The sequence below is a fragment of the Canis lupus genome, chromosome 22 (assembly GCF_048164855.1).
Source record: "Canis lupus baileyi chromosome 22, mCanLup2.hap1, whole genome shotgun sequence".
Classification (NCBI taxonomy): Eukaryota; Metazoa; Chordata; class Mammalia; order Carnivora; family Canidae; genus Canis; species Canis lupus.
The window spans coordinates 6,659,023-6,678,662 of record NC_132859.1 but is presented as its reverse complement, the minus strand read 5'-3'; the positions used below and the strand labels follow the sequence as shown (position 1 = coordinate 6,678,662).

General features: G+C 37.0%; 2 protein-coding genes across 10 annotated transcripts in view; one reads left to right on the top strand and one right to left on the bottom strand.

Moving 5' to 3' along the window:
* The window catches only part of MED12L (mediator complex subunit 12L), a 323,177-nt gene that overhangs the window by 226,918 nt on the left and 76,619 nt on the right, over window positions 1-19,640 (top strand). For all 7 annotated transcript variants that reach the window (XR_012014723.1, XM_072792271.1, XM_072792270.1 and 4 more), the window contains one exon: window positions 15,044-15,191. Coding sequence is in view for 6 of the 7 variants with exons in the window: in XM_072792271.1 (XP_072648372.1) it covers window positions 15,044-15,191 (148 nt within the window). In the remaining variant the exon portion in view is untranslated. The remainder of the gene's footprint in view (window positions 1-15,043; window positions 15,192-19,640) is intronic.
* Window positions 2,408-19,640, bottom strand: part of P2RY12 (purinergic receptor P2Y12) — a 45,933-nt gene continuing 28,700 nt past the window's right edge. The window contains exons 2-4 of one of the 3 annotated variants that reach the window (XM_072792279.1): window positions 12,565-12,686; window positions 6,031-6,195; window positions 2,408-4,356 (exon numbers count right to left, since the gene is read on the bottom strand). In XM_072792279.1, coding sequence (XP_072648380.1) covers window positions 3,314-4,333 — 1,020 coding nt within the window. In that variant the 5' untranslated portion in view covers window positions 4,334-4,356; window positions 6,031-6,195; window positions 12,565-12,686 and the 3' untranslated portion in view covers window positions 2,408-3,313. Of the gene's footprint in view, window positions 4,357-6,030; window positions 6,300-12,564; window positions 12,687-19,640 lie in introns of those variants that run through there. The other 2 variants (XM_072792280.1, XM_072792278.1) reach the window with 2 other exon arrangements.

The window sequence follows — 19,640 nt, the reverse complement described above, 5'->3', positions numbered from 1 at the left end:
ACACCGGAATCTGTAGTTGTTTTCTGTACAAAGCTGCTGAAACAACTAGATGCATGAATAGAGGGTTCTTTTTATGTATATTTTCTCCTTGTTTTCAGAGTTCTAGTCCAGGGTTAGTCAGTCAATCTTCTTTTCTAAAGAGCCACTTAGTAAATATTTAGGTTTTGCTGCCATACAGTCTTCATCACAATACAACTACTCAACCCCGTTGTTGTAGCAAGAAACCAACCACGGATTAAAACTGGGTGACGTGGCTGTGTTCTAATAAACCTACTATGGATCCGAAACTTGAATTTCATATGACTTTTATACAGCATGAAATTTTCTTCTAACGTTTTTTCCTGTTGATATTTGAAAATGTGAAAACCATTCTTAGGTTGCAGGCTATAAAAAACGGGGTGGACTAGGTTTGGCTTGTAGGCTATTGTTTGTCACACGTGCTTTAGACCGTTTCTATAAAAAGCCACTTTGAAAAACTGCCACTAACCTGCAGACTTAGGACTTGTTAGCTACTAAGACTATTGTAGACCTGAGTCTATGAAATTTGGCTTCACTTTTTTTTAAGTTATTATGAAATCTGAGATTTATTGTGTATATTAAATTTCCTAAACCTGGAAACGTGAATACTCTGTGTAAATACTGGTGTCTCAATCTGTCTTGAATGGATTCAAGTTGATGTTTGATACAGGAGTGTATGCTGTCTCACATCGTTAAATAAGGAATTCCCAACCAATTGTGATTTAGGGCTTAATGTAAATTTTTCATATTATTTATAAAAGCAGGCAATTCCAGACACTTTACAGTTATTTTACAAAAACACTATAATACCATTAGTGTTTCTGGTTTTTTCTTTCTCTTGTGGAAATCATCCTCTCCATGGATTTAGTTTAACCCAAAGGGAAAGATTATTTGGGAAAGTCTTTGCCCACTCTGCAGTCTTCCAGCAGTTCATGTGGTCATGGCACTGTTGTGTCCGTTTTAACCAACTCTTTACCCCCTGACTCCGAACTGCTGAGGGTGGATCTGACCTTCATTTTTCCCATATGCTTTTTGGTTTGGGGGAGTATATAATTAAATTAAGGGTTCCCTGTTTCACTATTACCTTTATATAATTTTTTTTTGATGCTTGCACACAGACAAATACAGTATTTCAAACTATAGTGTCCTTTTGTTTCCACGTACTCCACTTGAGTAGGTGCCTTTGCTGTGAACGCACATTTTTTTACAAGATTTTATTTATTTATTTATTCATGAGAGACAGAGAGAGAGAGAGAGAGGCAGAGAATGGTATTAGAATGTCATAAAAATAACTTTTAATAACTTTGTTGTTTTTGTTCTTTTTATTGGAAATGTATTCTTAAACCTCTTTTAAATGAAAAATTAAAAGGCAGAGGGAGAAGCAGGCTCCATGCAGGGAGCCCGATGGACTCGATCCTGGGCCTCTGGGATCTGAAGGTGGCGCTAAACCGCTGAGCCACTCAGGCTGCCCAACATACATTTTTGCTTCCTTCTTTCTTCTGAGTTTTGAGTGTGTCCATCGCTGTGTATGTTAAATCATTTTTGGTAGCGATTTTCAAAGTGCAGAGTAGCGGCTCAGCATTGCCTAGGGAAGTTGTGACAAATGTACTTTCTTGGGCCCCAACCTAGCTCCACTGAGTCAGAAGCTCTGGGTGCACCGTTAGCTATACTTTAATGAACCTTCCAACTTCAAGTGAAGATCAGGTTAGTTGATCTCTAGTATTCTTCCAACTCCACTCTCCTGTTCTTACAGAATGTGCACGCTCATATATGAGATATTGGAGTACATTACATGAGTGCACATGGCAAGAATGTAGAATACGGATCTTTTTGGATGCATTTCTCTTTGTGCATCTCCACTAACATCCGGTGCTTGCGTGTAGCAGAGCCAGGGAAGTAAATGCAGCCACTTGACAATAGATATCATTCAGAAAGTTAAGTGAGTTCAACATTGCGCTGACATTTATCTCAGCAGATCTTCTGGAGGAGTTAGATAAAATTGATTAATGCTGAAGTTCAGTGAACTTCCTTATACTGCAACTCACCCTTTTTATTTCCTCTCTCATCATATTTTGATATTGGTATCCATGCCTTACATTTGAGAATCACCTCTGAGGATCATAAATAATTGAGATAAGTCAGTTTCCAAGTGTGTTATGTATTTTGTTCATATTAAAAATAGTATGGCTTGTGTAGAATCAGACATCATTTACTAATGAACTAATCATGATGTGTTAACACCATCTTCAACAGAGACTTTGTCCAATAAGGTGTCGTAAAACCATTTTGGCAGTTATCCTTTATTAATTGGGTTTGATGTTTGATGTAGGAGTATGTAAGAGGTGAGTTGTGGTATCTGATGTCTTTGAATAAAGAAATTCCAGCAAAGTGTGATTTAGAGTTTAATATACATTTTTTTTGGTATTACACACAAATTACAAACCAATAATTACAAACATTTTAACCACTTTTCTGTTAATAATTAAGCTTTGCAACCACATAATCACATTTGTTTTTCTTACTGAAGCAAATATTCATTAAAACCAAGTAGCACGTGTTTTTTAGAAGCTAGTTAATAAGGGTAAGTAGCAGTCATGGTATTGTACCATTAATAAAACTGTCTTCCCTAGCATTAAGGAGATATTCAGAGGTTTTTTTGGTATTAGAATGTCATAAAAATAACTTTTAATAACTTTGTTGTTTTTGTTCTTTATATTGGAAATGTATTCTTAAACCTCTTTTAAATGAAAAATTAAAAATTTCAGTCCAATTATCACTTCGATTTAAATTTCTTAGACTTTTGCTGATAATGAGAAGTTCATAGTTAATATTCTTTGTGTGTTCCATTTACATTTTTATAATGAGTATCCCAATAAAACCAGCATTTGGTTAGGGAGTGAGTAGGGTGTATGTAAGTTTAATTTTCAGTCAGAAGATTTTTATATGATTTATCAGTCTTCTTTAGTTGATTATAACTTGATAGCATTGTGTTCAATATCATATTTAAAAAAAATTATAATAGATATTGTATGGTCACCTATTTAGCCAGCATTTTACAAACCCTCGACTGTGTGTAGTTTGGCTTGTAACCATCATGATTAGATAGTTTGTTTTTCCTACATATCTACATGTTAGGTTTCTTCTTCTAGGTAGCTTTTAATACTGGAAAAGTAAATGAAAATTATTTCTGTTGTTTTCTGCTCCGTGTTTAGAGAGTCATTGTTAGTATTTGTACACAGTGCTTTCCTTTTGAATGTTCCAAACACTAATCAATTGAAATATTACCTTAGTTGGTTTACATTGGAGTCTCTTCACTTGGGTCACCACCATCCTGTTCTTTTTTCCTGTTTTCGTGGGATAGAGATGTTGCAGGATTCTGGCACTTTAGCATATTCATTAAGGAATTTTTGAAGGACTTGCAAAGGAAAAAGTAGATGAATGGATCCAGACATGCATTTAAAGAGGTTAACCAAAGTGTGCTCTCTTTAACATAAAATAGAGTGTTCTCAGCTGAGCAGTCAAAGACATCCCGGGTTTGGCTCAGGGTGTAGGGAATGCGTGCAAAATGGAAAGGAACAAAACAAATAAAAAATACAGCAATGATAATGAAAACTTTGATGTTTACCTTTTTCTTGGGGACTTTGCCTACGCCTCTTGTTCTCACATACGACCTGTAGAGTTCTTTTGTAATGAGTGTGTAACATACAATGACAATCAAAAAATTAATCCAGAAAATGACTTGACAGATGTAATTGACTATTTCATGCCAGACCAGACCAAACTCTGATTTGAGGAAAGAGCATTTCTTCACATTCTTGTCTCTCGGCCTCCTGTTGGTCAGAATCATGTTGGGCAAAGAGAGTAAGAACATGAATGCCCAGATTACAACGGAGAGAATTTTAGCCCCCAGGAGGTTGTTGGGGCTGGACGTCTTAAATGGCCTGGTGGTTTTCTGGTAGCGATCAATAGTTATCAGTCCTAGGAATGAAATGCTGATGTACATTGTGAAATAGAATACGACGGAGGTCACTTGACACACAAAGGTTCTCAGTGGTCCTGTTCCCAGCTTGGCATCACTGAGGATTTTGAATGGAAAAGTCAGAATCATGAGAAGATCAGAAATGACTGTGTTCTTAAGAAAAATAATAAAGTTGGATTTACTGCGGATTTGAAAGAAGATCCTCATTGCCAGGCTGTTTGTGATGAGTCCAACAAAAAACAGGACAGTGTAGAGGAGTGGGAAGAGGACCTGGGTGATTTTGTAATCTCTGGTACACAGACTGCCATTCCCAGCCACAGAGGTAAGGTTGTCCATGGCTTGTATTTCTTCTTTGCTACCTAGGGGAGGAGGATAAGGGATGGTTATTTGCAATCCCCCGACTGTCAATATTGCTCTTCATGTAACTTTTCTGGACCACCTTCTAAAAACTGAGGTTTCCAATCCCCGTTGTGACAGTAAGAACACAGAAAGTTGAATCTCAGAATACTTAATTGTGGCAAATAATCTATCTCCAGCAAATAAAATGGTCAGAAGTCCATTATATGAAGTTATAGATGCTTTGCATTTCTCACTTGCTAAATGTTTGCCCCTTTAAAGGATGTTTTTGAACTTAGGCAAATGCGCACAGCCTATAGAAATGGGAAGAGAAACATGTGGATTGTGCTTTATTCCTTTCCAGCTTCATTTCCATGCCATTTAGCTCTTTTGTTTCTTTTCACAGTCACTTTTCCTGCACTGTCACTATTCCTGGGCTTCATTTACTCTGATGCCATCAAAGTGTATTGAGGAGAAGTGACTGATAGTTGACTGTTAGAAATTTGTGTAAGATCTTGTGGGGAATATACTAAATAAATGCTAAACAGAAATAAAACTTTAGTTTATAATTGGAAGATATTTCTGCCTCTATATTGCTCATCCATTCAGAAATCAGCCTCAGACTCCATCTTTAGCTTCAAATATTCTAACCCACACATATCTCATTTTGACTTTGCACAATATATTGGAAGTTTTTACATACATTTTCTTGAATACCATTCAATTAAAAAAAAAAAAACCTGTGAACAAATTGAAGTGGGCATCACATGGTGTTCCTCAAAATAGCCAGGGCATACTTTCCAGGTATATAGAGTATATAGTGATACTATATATTGCTAAAATAAAATACCAAAGCCATGTCCTTGTCTGGTTCCTTAGGTGATTATACCACAACCGGTGGCTTTAAAAAGAAAACTAACACTTGACTTGAATACATTATCTGGCATCTAAGTTTTGAAATTTCAAATGTAATTTGTAATGTTTTTATTTCATCAAAGGCAAATGGAATTGATCCTGTATGAATATTATTCCTAAAAATAAGACATGGTAATGTTAAAAGCTTATATATCCAAATTTAAAAGAAGATCATTCCATGTGAAAGACGCATGACAAATAAAGATAACATTAAATTCCCACGTCATTTTTCACTAATCACTGAAAATAACAGATTCATGTTGTCACAATTACGACTTCAATTTCCAACATCTCCTTCCCAGTTTAACTTAAAAAAAAAAGTACCGATCAAAACCCAGTATTAAATTGAAATTAAGATGGTAGACTTTAAGCTTCTTTAGTACCGCTATTTATTCTTATTTGTGCATTCTCTGATAGTTTTGCAAATTATGCATTGAGAATGCTAATTTTGCACATACTGTATCTTATTTAATGAGTATTCTTTATATCAGGAGTATCACTTCTATCTGTCTATATTTAAGTCTCACTTTCCATTGGAAGTAAAATAACTAAGGTCACTTATATTTTCCATGCCTTGTGCATGTGTATTTAATGAAGCAGTTAATGGTTGTCTCTAACATCATCAATACAGGTTATATTTTAAGTTTTATTCCAAAGAAGTACATGCATTAAAATCAATTATTAAAGGTTTCCCATTCTAAGAAAAGTTGACAAACCTGTATACACCCATCATCACATGTAAACACATATATTTGTCAAATGCTTTTAGATATAAAGTTTACCTGGTTACTGTGTTGATTCAGGAGGATTTAAATGTATCCATTAAGTGGCATTTAATGATCCTGCAGAGTATCATCTGGTATTTTCCTTTCAATGTCTTAGTTTAGTTGTTATAACTCTTTATGATGGAGTATCTGCTGAGCTTTCATCAGTAAATCTTGAGTGTTCTAGAGAGAAATAGAGAGAGGAAGAGAAGACTTCACAGTCAGAAATTACCTTCCAAAGCCCTAGACTCAAAGCTGTGCAGACACTGTATTTCTGTCTGGCCCTTTTTAGGACTTCTGCTTTTATTTCCCTGGGAAATGTGGGGCAGGGTGGGTAAGAATTCGTCTTTTAAGAAGCAATTTAAAATCTTGCTGCTTTTTGCTGAAGCCTGCCATAGAATTTGATGCTTTATAAGTTCTTTTGGTTATTTTCCATGCACATGATAAATCCATGTTGAGATGAAGCTTTTCGAAGTCTGCTTCCTGGAGAAGGTTGCAAGCTTGCTTTCTTAGATGATTATTTACCTGAAAACATACTGTGCTCAAGCTGGGTGATATATTGCCTTTTAACAAATAATTACATTAGATTATTTACCTGAAAACATACTGTGCTCAAGCTGGGTGATATATTGCCTTTTAACAAATAATTACATTAACTTGAAATGTGTGCTTGTTACGGATGCTAAATCTCTTGCTCTTTGTTTTTTTTCCTGATTAATAATGTCATTATTTTAAATCTGTGTTTGATCAAGTCTTTGTACGTGAAACAGTTTCCTCTCATTATAAATTTTAAGATTCCAAAATTACATTAAAAAAGAAAAACAGTTGTATGCCTTGCCAGGCTTATTATATAAAGTGTCTTTCATGCTTTTCTTAAATAGAATTTAAATTTAAACAATATTTTTTGTAACCTTGCTTTTTGGTTTGGGGGGAGTATATCATTAAATTAAGGGATCCCTGTTTCACTATTTCCTCTCTCTCTCTCTCTCTCTCTATATTTTTTTTTTGGGGGGGTGCACACATACAGTATTTCAAACTGTAGTGTCCTTTTGTTTCCAGTAGATCCACTTGAGTAGGTGCCTTTGCTGTGAACGTACATTTTTGGTTACTTCTTTCTTTTGAGTTTTGAGTGTGTCCATCGCTGCGTATGTTAAATCATTTTCGGTAGCAGTTTTCAAAGTGCAGAGCAGCGGCTCAGCATTGCCTAGGGAAGCTGTGACAAATGCACATTCTTGGGCCCCAACCTAGCTCCACTGAGTCAGAAGCTCAGGGTGCACCCATTAGAACCTTCCAACTTCAAGTGAAGCTCATGCACAAGTAATGTTTGATTTTGTGGATTTAAACTGACCTGAGAATTTTGTTGGCATTAAGAGTTTGTAATTAAGTTATAAATCTGAGTAATTGTCAGCCAGACATTTCCGTCACATAATGATTCTGATCTCATAGTCATCTAGAGGCTTGATATTAAAGTTTTTAAGATTTTATTGAGAGAGAGTCATAGTCATCTAGAGGTTTGATATTAAAGTTTTTAAGATTTTATTGAGAGAGAGAGAGAAAGAGAGAGATGGGTGAGCAAGCAGGGGAGGGCCAGTGGGAGAGAAACTCTCAAACAGACTCCACGTGGAGCGTAAAGCCAGGCATTTGGGTTGATCTCATGACCTGAGCCAAAACCGAGTCAGTTGCTCAACTGACTTAGCCACCCAGGTGCCCTGGGAAAGTGGATATCCTTATAATTTTATTTGTTTTGAGATTCATTGCAGTTAACGAATTTTAATACTTGTTTGTTGGTTTAGGGGCACAAAATTATAATTCCGAAAAACACTTTCACACCTACGTTCACTGCAGAATAATAGTAGACATTTGACTTCTTACATTGTTGTGTATTATCTTATTTTTTGATGTCAGTCACTCTGTGAGAAGTGTTATATCATATTCTTTCCATTCTCCGTATGATGGAAACGGAACAGCAGAGCAGGGAAGCTAGAGACCGCATTCCAACCCATGATATCTGATCCCAGAGCCTGCATTTGTAACCCCTGTGTATCTAGGAATCCTCATCTCACTGTCTGCACCAGGCTCCCCTCGCTCCTTGAGGCCCAGGGGCGAAAGGTAAATGTCATGAATAGAGTGGTGGTACTGTTTTTTCAGAAAATAGAAATCATATTTCCCTATATAGCAAATTGCCAGCTTTAGTCTAAAGGATGTTTTCATAGTATTTTTAAGATGTTCAGATGAAACAAGGCTTGTGAAAAAAAAAAATCAGGACTGATTTTAACAAATTAATATGCCCTACTAAAGGAACACTAATTTAGGATCCAGAAATCATACTTTATGAAGAATTTATGTTTCCAAATTCCTAGAAGGGTGTAAATAGGGATTTGAAATGAAAAGTTCCAGCTCTTGGTCTAAATGAACTTTTCTTTCATATTCACTCACAACTGTACCTATCTGTAGAGAACTTGATGCTGAAAGTGACTAAAATCTTTAAGTGAGAAGCCTCTCAGGTTATAAAAGTACACTGTTTACCCTTGAACAACATGAGAGTTAGGGTCTATAGAAGTTGAAATTAAAAAAAAAAAAAAGAAGTTGACATTTGCATGTAACTTAATTTTTTTAAGTTTTGAATTGATGTATAGTTGATATATATATAAATAAATGTATATATATATAAAAGTAACTTTTGACTTTTCTAAAAACCGAATAGCCCACTGTTGATGGAAGCCTTATTGATAAAATAGGTTGATTAACACATATTTTGTATGTTGCCTGTTTTAGATGCTGTATTACAATGAAATAAGCTAGAGAAAAAATATTACTAAGAATATCTTAAGAGAAAACACATTTGTAGTGCTGTACTGTATTTACTGATAAAATCAACATTTAAGTGGACCCACAAAATTCAAACCTGTGTTTTTCAAGGGTCAAGTATATTATTTCACAAACAGAAGATCACGTTGTGCACTTCAGTCTCATTAATAACAATAGCCCATGCAGTTTGCGATTGTATGTATTATCACTGGAAACAGGACTAATTTTGATTTGGTTAATTTCTATGATCGAGATGACTTAGGAAAATGAATTTATACCCCAGAATTTTTAAATGTAAGTAGCTTCACTGGTTTATTTATTTTGCCACATCTATTGAAGGTAATCTGCTTGTGTGAAAATATTTGCTTCCTATGGGATTACTGTGAACTCAAGAGATCCATGTCCTGAGGTGGTGGTACCCAGTGGTCCTTAGGGAACCAGGTTAGGGCCGGAGGGTGGAGATGAAATTGAGACATTTGATTAGATCGCAGGCTATTTTAGCTCTAACGTTTTATGGTTTCATTAGGTTGATCATTTTGATATTAGTGAACTATGTTGAGCACATGCATTTTAAGTCAGTTCTTACATAATCTAGTGGTTTCACCTGTTAGAGTATAGAAATTTAGGTTACGTATTAGACTCCGCAAGTAAGGAGTCCTGGGTATGGGTTATTGAACAAAAGAGAATGCTGTGTTGATCCAATTATTTGTCATCCCTGGCTTGATTGTTTTGCTTTTGAAAGTGAAGAACTCCTACTAACAAATTAATATGCCCCTTGACATTCATTGCATTGTGCTCCTAGGATGCATTGAGCCTGTTGAATAAAGCTGTCATTTCAGCCATACTAAGGGCTAATAAGCTATTGTAGAACAAAAATTTTCTATATAAGTCTAATGAAAGGATCCTCCTACTTTCTGGATTTATTTAATTAATTCATTTTATTTTATTAGTTTTTTCTACTTTCTGGATTTAAAGGAAGTTACTCCATTTCAGGTAGAGTAATTATGAGAATGAATGAGCAGAAGCTGCTAATTTCTTGTTCATTTGACACAGCCTCCCCATGCATGTACATTCCCTTCTTACATGCCTGCCTAAGGCTTATCACTCATGGAACATTTATTTGAAGTTAAATAAGTAATTTGAAGTTACTCTGAACAGAATCAAGTGACATATTGAAAGACTCAGCTAAAAGAAATAATTTGAAGGCTTCTTTTAGGAGATTTTTTCATTTTAATAGATTAACTAAAATACAGTTTTTATGTAAATAACTTTTTAAAATATATTTTTTAAAAGACTCATTTATTTCAGAGAGGAGAGAGAGAAAGAGAGAGAAAAGAAAGAGAGAAGAGAGGCTTAAGCATACTGTGCACTGATTGTGGAGCCAGACTTGAGGCTCCATCACAAAACTTTAAGATCGTGAGCTGAGCCTAAAACCAGGAGTTTGATGCTTAACGGAGCCACCCAGGTGCCCCTTAAAAAGTGGTTTTTACTGCTTTTCTGGGAGATGGGGTAGGATGCTCTGTGCAGTTTACTTCTTGATGTATTCTGGGTTTGTATTTGAGTATTTAAACATATGCAATTACAGAGTGGTAGGGAAGTAGGAAATGCTATATTTTGTTATGAGGGACCATTGCATTGACTTCATCTACTTTTCATTAGTGTTTGGAAGAAAAAGAAGCAGATCTAGAGTGGGATTCGTTTATATCTCCTTTTAAAAAGAACATTAATTCATTGATTTTAAAATTCTACGATTATCGGGGCACTGTAGAAATACCAGGATATATGAATGAGATTAAAAGAATACGCGGCTCTGATCATCTCACTTCCGTTATCACATCTTGTGAACATACACCTGTTGTGGGCAACATTTCTAATCACTTCTATTTCAGTGATGACCTACAGGAGACTTCATTTCTTTCCATTAACTCTAATTCTTTCTTCTAAGGTTTTGGGCTTAAGAGGCCTATTTTAATTTCTGTAGTACTACCGGCCTTCTAGGGCCTTTTGGAGATCCTAGTTTCTTGATCACTTTATTAGTCTTTCTGAGTGTCAGATGTTATCTGGAGAAAAAGGGAAATTGATCCCAAGGATGAGATTTTTTTTTTTTTTCCAGAAATTAGTGTATAGGGGAGATCACCTGTCCAACCCAAGCATAAGAGTGGGCTAGCCTGAGAGGAGTGGCTAGGCTTCCATGGACTCTCCAGTTGATTCTCTTTTCCTGCCAACAAGTGTGTCCTTCAGGGTGTAAATCATAGAGTAATTCTTTGGTACAAATCTCTAGTCATTGACATTACGTATACCTATGCAACTTGAGGATTATTAAACAATACCTCATTGAAAGAGCATACCTTTGGAAATATGTGGCCCATTTTCTAAGGTTGACATTCTCATATATTTTCAGCAAGTACAAAAAAAATTGATATAAATGAATCTTGTAGGCTAATGAAAAAACAGTCGCTAAAAATATCTGTCTTTCCTCTTTAAAGACCAGTAAAGGGCTAGCACGATTTACCTAAAAATATTAATTATCTGACACAAATATGGTCTTTACAGGCCCCCTGTAGAGACTGATGGTGGGTTCTTTTGCAGGTAAATGCCAGTTGCTCTTGCTTTCATGCCCTCGCTCTCAACTCTTGACTTTGCTTCTGGCCCAACTCTCTGAGCAAATCAGAGCCGCCGATGAACAGAAGCTTCTCTTCAGGTTCCTTATTCATCTCTAAATTTCCCTGTAGTAGTATTTTTTTTTAGCAGTTTTCTTTGTTTTCTCTGTGTTTTAGTAGAAAGTTGTCCTTGTCTTTCTTTCCAAGTTCTAAACAAGCAGCCATTATTTCTATCTCCATTATCAGTTGTCTACCCTCTGATCTGGTTTTCTTTCATAGAGACTCACTTATTTGAAACCTATCTTTGGCACCAGAGTTTGCTATTGGTTATCCTAATAACGTTTTTCCTCCCCCACCTCTCAGGTGAGTCTTCATGGCCATCTACTAGTGAACATGGGTTTACTTCCCTCACCTTTACCATTTCACCAGCTACTCTTACTACAACCCCATTTCCAGCTTTCTGCCACTACCGCTCTAGAGAAACTTCTCTTTTGAGGGTCATAAGTAATTTGTTGATTTGTCTGGTTTTTAATAAACAAGTCAGAGAGGCAACATCCATTGTGACCTCTTACTACATTTGACACTGTCAGCGGCCCCCAGTGTTAAATGTCTCTTTTCCGACTTCCATGACCTTTACTGTCTATTCATCTTATTACTTATGGAGAGGACGTGTGCATCATTTGATGGCTTATTGATCTCCTTCATATCTCCGCTCTCTTGATTCTCCCCTCCTTCTAGAGAGAACATGGGGGTTTTGTACCCCTCCCAAGGACATAGTGCTCCAGTCCCTAGCAGCATATAATAAGTGCTTAATTAGTGCCAACTAAGGAGACTGTAAGCACAAACTAACAGTGTGCTTAAGGGCACTTAAGGGCAGGACGTTAAACAAATCACTCAGAAATGAATGAATTAAAAAAAAAAGAAAATGAGTGAATTACAGTGTGGCAGGAAGGGCAGACGTTAAACAAATCACTCAGAAATGAGTGAATTAAAACAAAAAAAAAAAAAAAGAAAATGAGTGAATTACAGTGTGGCAAGTGCTTCAAAGGTTCTCTTCCCCTCCATACTCCTCCTGTGCTAAGGGCTTACACTCAACTGAGGTGACAGTGAGGGACCTGACGCCGTAATTGTGCACAGCACTTACACGCGTGAGAGGCAGGAGGTCGGAGTATTTTAGGTGGCGGGAGGAGCAGCAGCAAAGGAAGGAAGTACCCCGGTGTCTTGAGGAAATGTTGAGTAATGCAGTACAGCGTGGACCTGGGGTGCCTGCAAGTGAGAAGTGAAATTGTAGAAATCTGATGGACAGCAGTGGGTTCTCTGTCTGATAGGCCAACTGTTTTATATACTTTATCTCAGTTATTCTTAAAAAAAAAATCTCGAAAGTGGTATTAGCCCATTTTTCAGGGGAAGAATCTGAGGCCCAGAAAGGCTCACTGGGACAGAAAGACTCAAAGGACCATGGAGTCAGCAAATGGCACAATCCAAATTAAGTCACAGCTCTCCCTTACCCTGAGGCTGGTTTGTTACTGATGCAGGTGCAGCCACGGTCTCTATGTGTTTGTGACAAGCTCTACAAATGCTACTTTTGGGACACTGACTATGCTCCTTGAGGACAGGGAACATTCATCCTTATATTTTCTCAAGGTCCCTTCCTCCCTTCTTGTCTTCCCATAGGAAGATACTCTAAAAGCAGTTGTTCAGTAACTCTACTACCATCTTCCCATCACTCCTCACACAGAAGTTTACATCAGAACTATTTGACAAGTACCTTCATGGAAAACACTTAGTAGAGCACATGACTGACACTGCCTAAGGTTTTTTTTTTTTTTTTTTTCCTTTTTCTTTAAAGATTTTATTCATTTGAGTGAGAGAGAGAGACAGAGCAAGCGAGCACACACAGGCAGTGGGAAGGGCAGAGGGAGAGGGAGACACAGACTCCCCGCTGAGCAGGAAGCCCAATGTGGGGCCAGATCCCAGGACCCCAGGATCATGAGCCAAAGGCAAACACTTAAACAGTTGAGCCACCCAGGTGCCCCCTGCCTGAATTTTGTACGGTTTTCTCAGTGCCCTCCTGTTTCCTTTCCAGGGCTCATCTACATCCCACTAGACAAAAAATAGATACATCAGTAATGCCCTGTAATGGCAACAAAAATTGAAGATGAATAAGGAGTGTATTAGATCATTCAGGTGTGCAACAAACTGTAGGTCACTACCTCTGTTGACTTTATCCTGTGATTAGGTCTGTCTTGAAACTTTGGAGGACATTTGGATATTCAGAATAGGAATTAACAAATTCTAGTATTGACCAACACCTGGCTCTTTTTTTTTTTTTTTTTAAAGAAACATATTGGAACACGTGAAACATTGCTAATTATTCCTGGTCAGCATAGGAAGATGGATCGTCAGCGTATAAAATGCATATGTCTGTGAGGAGTATAATGAAAAAAGGAATCAGTGCAACAAGAAGTGGTGACTTGAGTGCACGTGTGTGAGAAAGATCGAATGATGGAAAGTGACAGAAGCTGAGAGAGAAAACAGGCACTTATTTCAAAAGTACAAAAGCAAAGTGCAACTTTGTGCAGAGCGTAGACTTTGTGCACTCGTTTTTTTTGTTTGTTTTTGTTTTTGTTTTTAAATAAGTTCACATAAGCATTGGTATTCTCCAAGTCAAGGCTTTTTTGCTCGTTTTTTTTGTGGCCATTATTTACACTGTGCAGTTGGTCTTCCCTGGGAGATGGAGTCTTTGCTCATGCAGGCTCCTTAGAATTAGATTCTGTTAGGAAGGCCAAGTGCCTAACATGGGCAAACATGCACAAAAAAGAAAGAAAACGGGACGTACTACGGCATAGAGCTTGGACTTTTGCTAATAAAATGTCAGAGTATAAGATGTGGTTAGCACTGGGTATGTGTTATTGGTATGGTGTCAGCAAGTAATTTCTTTTCTCTTGTGGGATATACGGTGCTTAAATTTACTGTGTCTGTGGAATGAGGGTGGGGAGACGGTCCAGTAGAGGAGGGTAGTGTAGAACCTGTTGCATTTCAACTATTTGCCTCACACCTAATGATACCTGCCCTCTTTATCGTTTTGTCATTTGGAATTAAATATACATACACATCACACAGACATGTTGGAAGCCAGTGGAACATTTTTTTTTTCTCTCAAAGCACTTGAGGATCCTAGCTAGGTCATTTAAAAAAAATATATTTTAATGATGCTTTACATAGAAAAGTTTGCTAAGAAATAACAGTTTCCTTGAGAAAGTAGGACCAGATAATATGTAATATGATGTGAAAATATTACCATGTCAAATTTTAAACAATGAAAAATTTTCAAGAGTCAAAACTTACTCCGTAGGGTACGCCCACACCAAATGCTTCTCTATTAGGACTTCAGGTCAGTTGACACTTTTTTTTTTAAATTTTTTTTTTTATTTACACTTTAGCAAGTCCCAAACTGGAAAAACAAGGGTGTTGCCAGTGGAGGTTGAGGTGAATTGAAAGGCGGGCAGGATGCCACCACCGCAAGCCAGCATGGAGATGCTGTGGTTAGTGCATTTCATGGACATGAAATGCAACCCCACCCCTGCAAACAAGGGTTTCAAAATGCATTTTCTGTTTTTCAGGATGAATCTTCAAGTCATGAATGTAACCAGCGCACAATCCTTCTTTATGGAGTGGGCAAAGAGCGTGACGAAGCGAGGCATCAGTTGAAGAAGATTACCAAAGATATTTTGAAAATCCTAAATAAGAAGAGCACCACAGAGACAGGGGGTAAAGAGCCTTAATGCCTTTGGTCCTATTGTGCTGTCTTTCGCCCTTCCTCCTAGCACGGTCTTTATCAGAGTCATACATGGCACCGTCACCAGAGTGTTTCCTCTCCTGAATGACTGTCTTACTGAAATATGAATAAGCACATTGAAATTTTAAGGCCTTGGTTCCATTTATAGCAATCCTTATATTAAAATACCATGTTCTGTAGATAACATAAGGTAATTTTAATTTTCTATTCTTTTCTTTTCCCCAAAAATTTTCTGCATAAATGAAATACTGAAGAAGGTGTTGGAAAATCCTAAGCCCGGAAAATCTCCATTTCTCCCATTCTTTACTATCCTTTACCATCCTTTTTTAAGCTTGTAGTTTGCTCTGAGTACTCATATTTGCACAATAATTGAAAATCATGACAGTGTAGTTGCTGATCTTTTCTTTATTATTCGGAAGAATAATTGCAGTACGTAGTGAGGACTGCCCATAACACCAAATGATTTCGACTAAAAAAAAAGGAAATCGGGTCTTTGCTCTATAATGCTGTCTTTACTTGGAATAGTCTTTCCCCATGCTCTTGACATATATATTTTACAGTAAAGCTATGCCTTTATATTATGTCACCACATTGCATAATTGGAATTCTGTAATTATCTATTTCACATTTGCCTAATTACTCTTTTGAAGGATTGTTTATTTTATCAGGCAGTCATAAGATATAAAATACGATATCATTATATATACTTCACTACCATTACTGGTGTTTATTTCTTTATTATGTAAATAATCAAAGGGGGAAAAAAAAGCTTGAATTTTCCCTATGCAAACAGTGTTCTTTCTACACCTGGCATAAACCACTGTAGGAGCCCTACTTTGTTGGCCAGTACAAAATACATACGTTTTCATGAATCTCTTCACAGGCCCTCCAGTCTTTAGACTTTAGCCACGTGTTTACTAGAGCTTGCCCACACTAGATCATTCCTAGAGAAAAGTAGAGCTAGAACCAATACAAATAGCTTTGTGTCTTTTCCATCAGTAGGGTTGCCCATGCAGCAGCAGGGTACAAAGGCAACACACTTCTCAGTGTGAATGTGGTGTAGCAGGTGTCTGATGTCTGAGGCGATAGTCTTTAGGACATAATGGAAGAGTTTTTTCTGGTGATTTACAACATTTCCCTGACTGCCCTCCCTACCATTGCCACTGACGGACCTTGTACCACCCTGGGTCCCATGAGGGAGCAACTGAGAATTGTGGATGGGAACTGAAACCCTGTTGTTGTTGGCCTGTCATTATTGAGCTTGGTTTAAAAACAAAACAAAACAAACACAAACCCAGAAACAAAGAACCTGCTCTAAGGAAAACTGTTGATCTTATGTTTTGCTGTTTCTCTGTGTTAGCGAAAAGATAAAATGGATTGCATGTAGAACACTGAATTTAGGAGAGATTTGAAGCTTCTTTTTGAGTACTTGGAAACCGGATGGACACTGTCTTTTTTTTAGAAGGGTCAATAATTCCTGTTTCATCAATACTAATTTTAGAGAGTCTTCCTAGATTGTTGGGAATTCGAAGGTTTGGAAGTCTGAGAGGGGTCCAAAGGGGAAGGAAACAATGTGGTGTCCTATTTTGTTGAGACTGCTTCCTTCCTTCCTTCACAATGAGTGTTTCAGGCCAGACTGCAGTCTATCCTATCTTTGTACCAGTCTTTTTAATAGGCAGTTCTTGCTTATGAACCCCAAAAGAAAAAATCATTGTTGTTCCATGCTACTTTTTTGAGATATCATCAGTAGAACCACCACTGTGGAGAGAGATTTGCAATGGAGAGATTTATCTTTCCCTCATTTCATTTAATTTTACTTTTTAAAGATTTACTTATTTTTGAGAGAGAGAGAGAGAGAGAGTATATGAATGTGTGGATAGGGAGAGGGACTGAGGCAGGGAGACTCCTGCAGATTTCACCCTGAGCTGGGATCCTACTGCAAGGCTTGATCCCTCAACCCTGAGATCATGACCTGAGCGGAAACCAAGAGTCGGATGTTAAATCGACTGAGCCACCCAGGCGCCCGTGACTTTCTCTCATTTCAGATAAAATTCCTCAACCAGAGATATGTTATTTTGTGATATAGTGAGTTATCTTTTGATAAATAGTCGAAGTTTAAGTCAGTGCTTAAAATCTAGTATGCTTGCCAGAAGCTAGCTAGCTAGCTGTACTTTTGATGAAAGGTGATTTGTCCACTGTTTCAGCAAAGAGAACTGATAAGGCCGGAAAACACAGAACTTGTGTTAGCGTGTATTTCATTTCTGGCTACCTATAAAGGTGTGGTTTTGAGGAGCTCACTAGAAGCGTTCTCACATTAGCCAAGCCTTATGTGGAAGTTTAAGTGACACTTCAAGGTAAACATGGTCAGCCTTCATTTTCCATTCACATTGGCTAGTCACCTTTGGTTGTCAATTTTTATAGGATTTTATTTATTCATTTGGGACAGAGAGCACACATGCACGAGCATGAACGGGGGTAGGGGCAGAGGAAGAAACAGACTCCCTGCTGAGCCAGGAGCCTGACCTGGGACCCCAGAATCATAACCTGAGCTGAAGGCAAGACGCCTAACCATCTGAGCCACCTAGGCCCCCCATTTTTTTTTAACAGTAATGAAGTTTACCATAACAAAAAAGGCCAAATATTTTTTAAAGGAAAACCAACATTAAGCAACAAAAAAGAGCAATAACATATATTATGATAGCAAATTAACATAAAATAGATGAGGAAAATCTGTGAATTATGACTACATTATTATTTATTAAATAATCATTGAAATAAAGTAGTCCATTGAGAACCACCACTGATTTAAGTTTTTTTGAAAGTGAATGTATTGAGGGGTGTATATGAGGTTTTCAGAATGTAGCTACATGAAGTAAAATAGAGCCTATTTAGCATAAACCAAAAAAAAAATGCATTTGTGAATTCTCATGCTGGCTGTACTTCCTCAAGTGTGTTATTTTTGTTTATGTGTGTTGGTCCCAGGAAGGACTAAGTACGTCATCTTCGCTTTTACAATATATTGTACCCAAGACCATTGATGTGAGTTTTGATTGAGCTTTGGATCAATGATATTAGTAAATGAAAAATTCAGAATTTGGATATTTTAAGCATGCTTATTACATGTGAGCAGCTATATAGAAGGCAGGGGACCACACTTAATTTGAGAATAGATATGGAAAAAAAGTAGGTTTAATGAACTTCTTAGTTCTTACTCTGTGCATTAGATTTGGTGTTAAAGTGGCACAGTCTTGTACCTTCTGTTACTCTTCACCTTTTTATTCTATTTACTCTGCTTCACCTTTTAATTCTATTTACTCTATTCTGCTTTAGGAAATCAAGCACCCTGGTGTGTGTGCAGAAAGAAAATCTCTTCTAGTATTATTTTCTAAAATCATTACATTTGCCTTCAGCAAAATCTCTTTGCCTTCAGTGAAATAGTTGTGTCTTTAATAGGGAAAACAAAATTTGTAAAGTGACCTTTGTTCTCTGAAAGTAAACTTTCCCAAATAAGAAGACATGGGTGATGAAGCTCCCAACTCAGTAGCCTTTGACTATTTAGAATCATAGTGTTAGAAATGATCTTAGATATCATAAAATCCAATCTTTCTGGTATTTTTTTTTAGGTTTGTCTTTTTAAATCCATATATTTAAGAATATTTAAGTCAGGATCTGATTCTTTTTGGATCTTAGCCTTAGAACTGTTAAGAAAAACGAGAATCCTCCTGGGGTTAGGTAGTGTTTATAATTTTTTTTTTAATTCTCTTTAAACTTCCTTATGCGAAATTGACACACGTGGCACTTTCCCATTATGCGGAGAGCTTTAATTCCTTGCTACTCCTAAAAAAAGTTTAAAATTAAATTTCCTTTTATACATATTAAACTGTTTGGGAGACATATCATGGTGAATGTCCTAACAAGATGCCAGGGAAGTTTCTGTGATCCTGGGTGATTCCCCCCCAACCCCCCACCGCCCCTTTCATCGTTAGCATCATATTTTAAGACTTAGTGAGAAATGTGTATAGAGACACTTCCCGTAAATAGTCTAAATCTGGAAACTGCTCAGAATAAATAAATACAGGGTGGTTTTTTGACACAGTAGTATATTACCCATGAATGGGAATTACTGATATTTCGAATAAGTTAAAATTGTCTCAATGATGTAGATCAAACTCAGAAGGTTATGGTTGAACGAAAGCTGCCAGACGTAAAAAGTATCTCTCATGTGGTTCCAAAGTGCGTAATACTAATAATCAAAGCCTTTAGAGGTCAGGATCTCCATCTCCTGGGGCAGAGAGGTGTTTAGGAGGATATCTAGGTAACTGGTGCGTAATCTGGTCATTCCAGTCTCATTATGTGAGTATATTTGCTTTGTAGCAATTCATAGCTTGTGTGCACTGCTCCTTATATGTTATACTTAAATA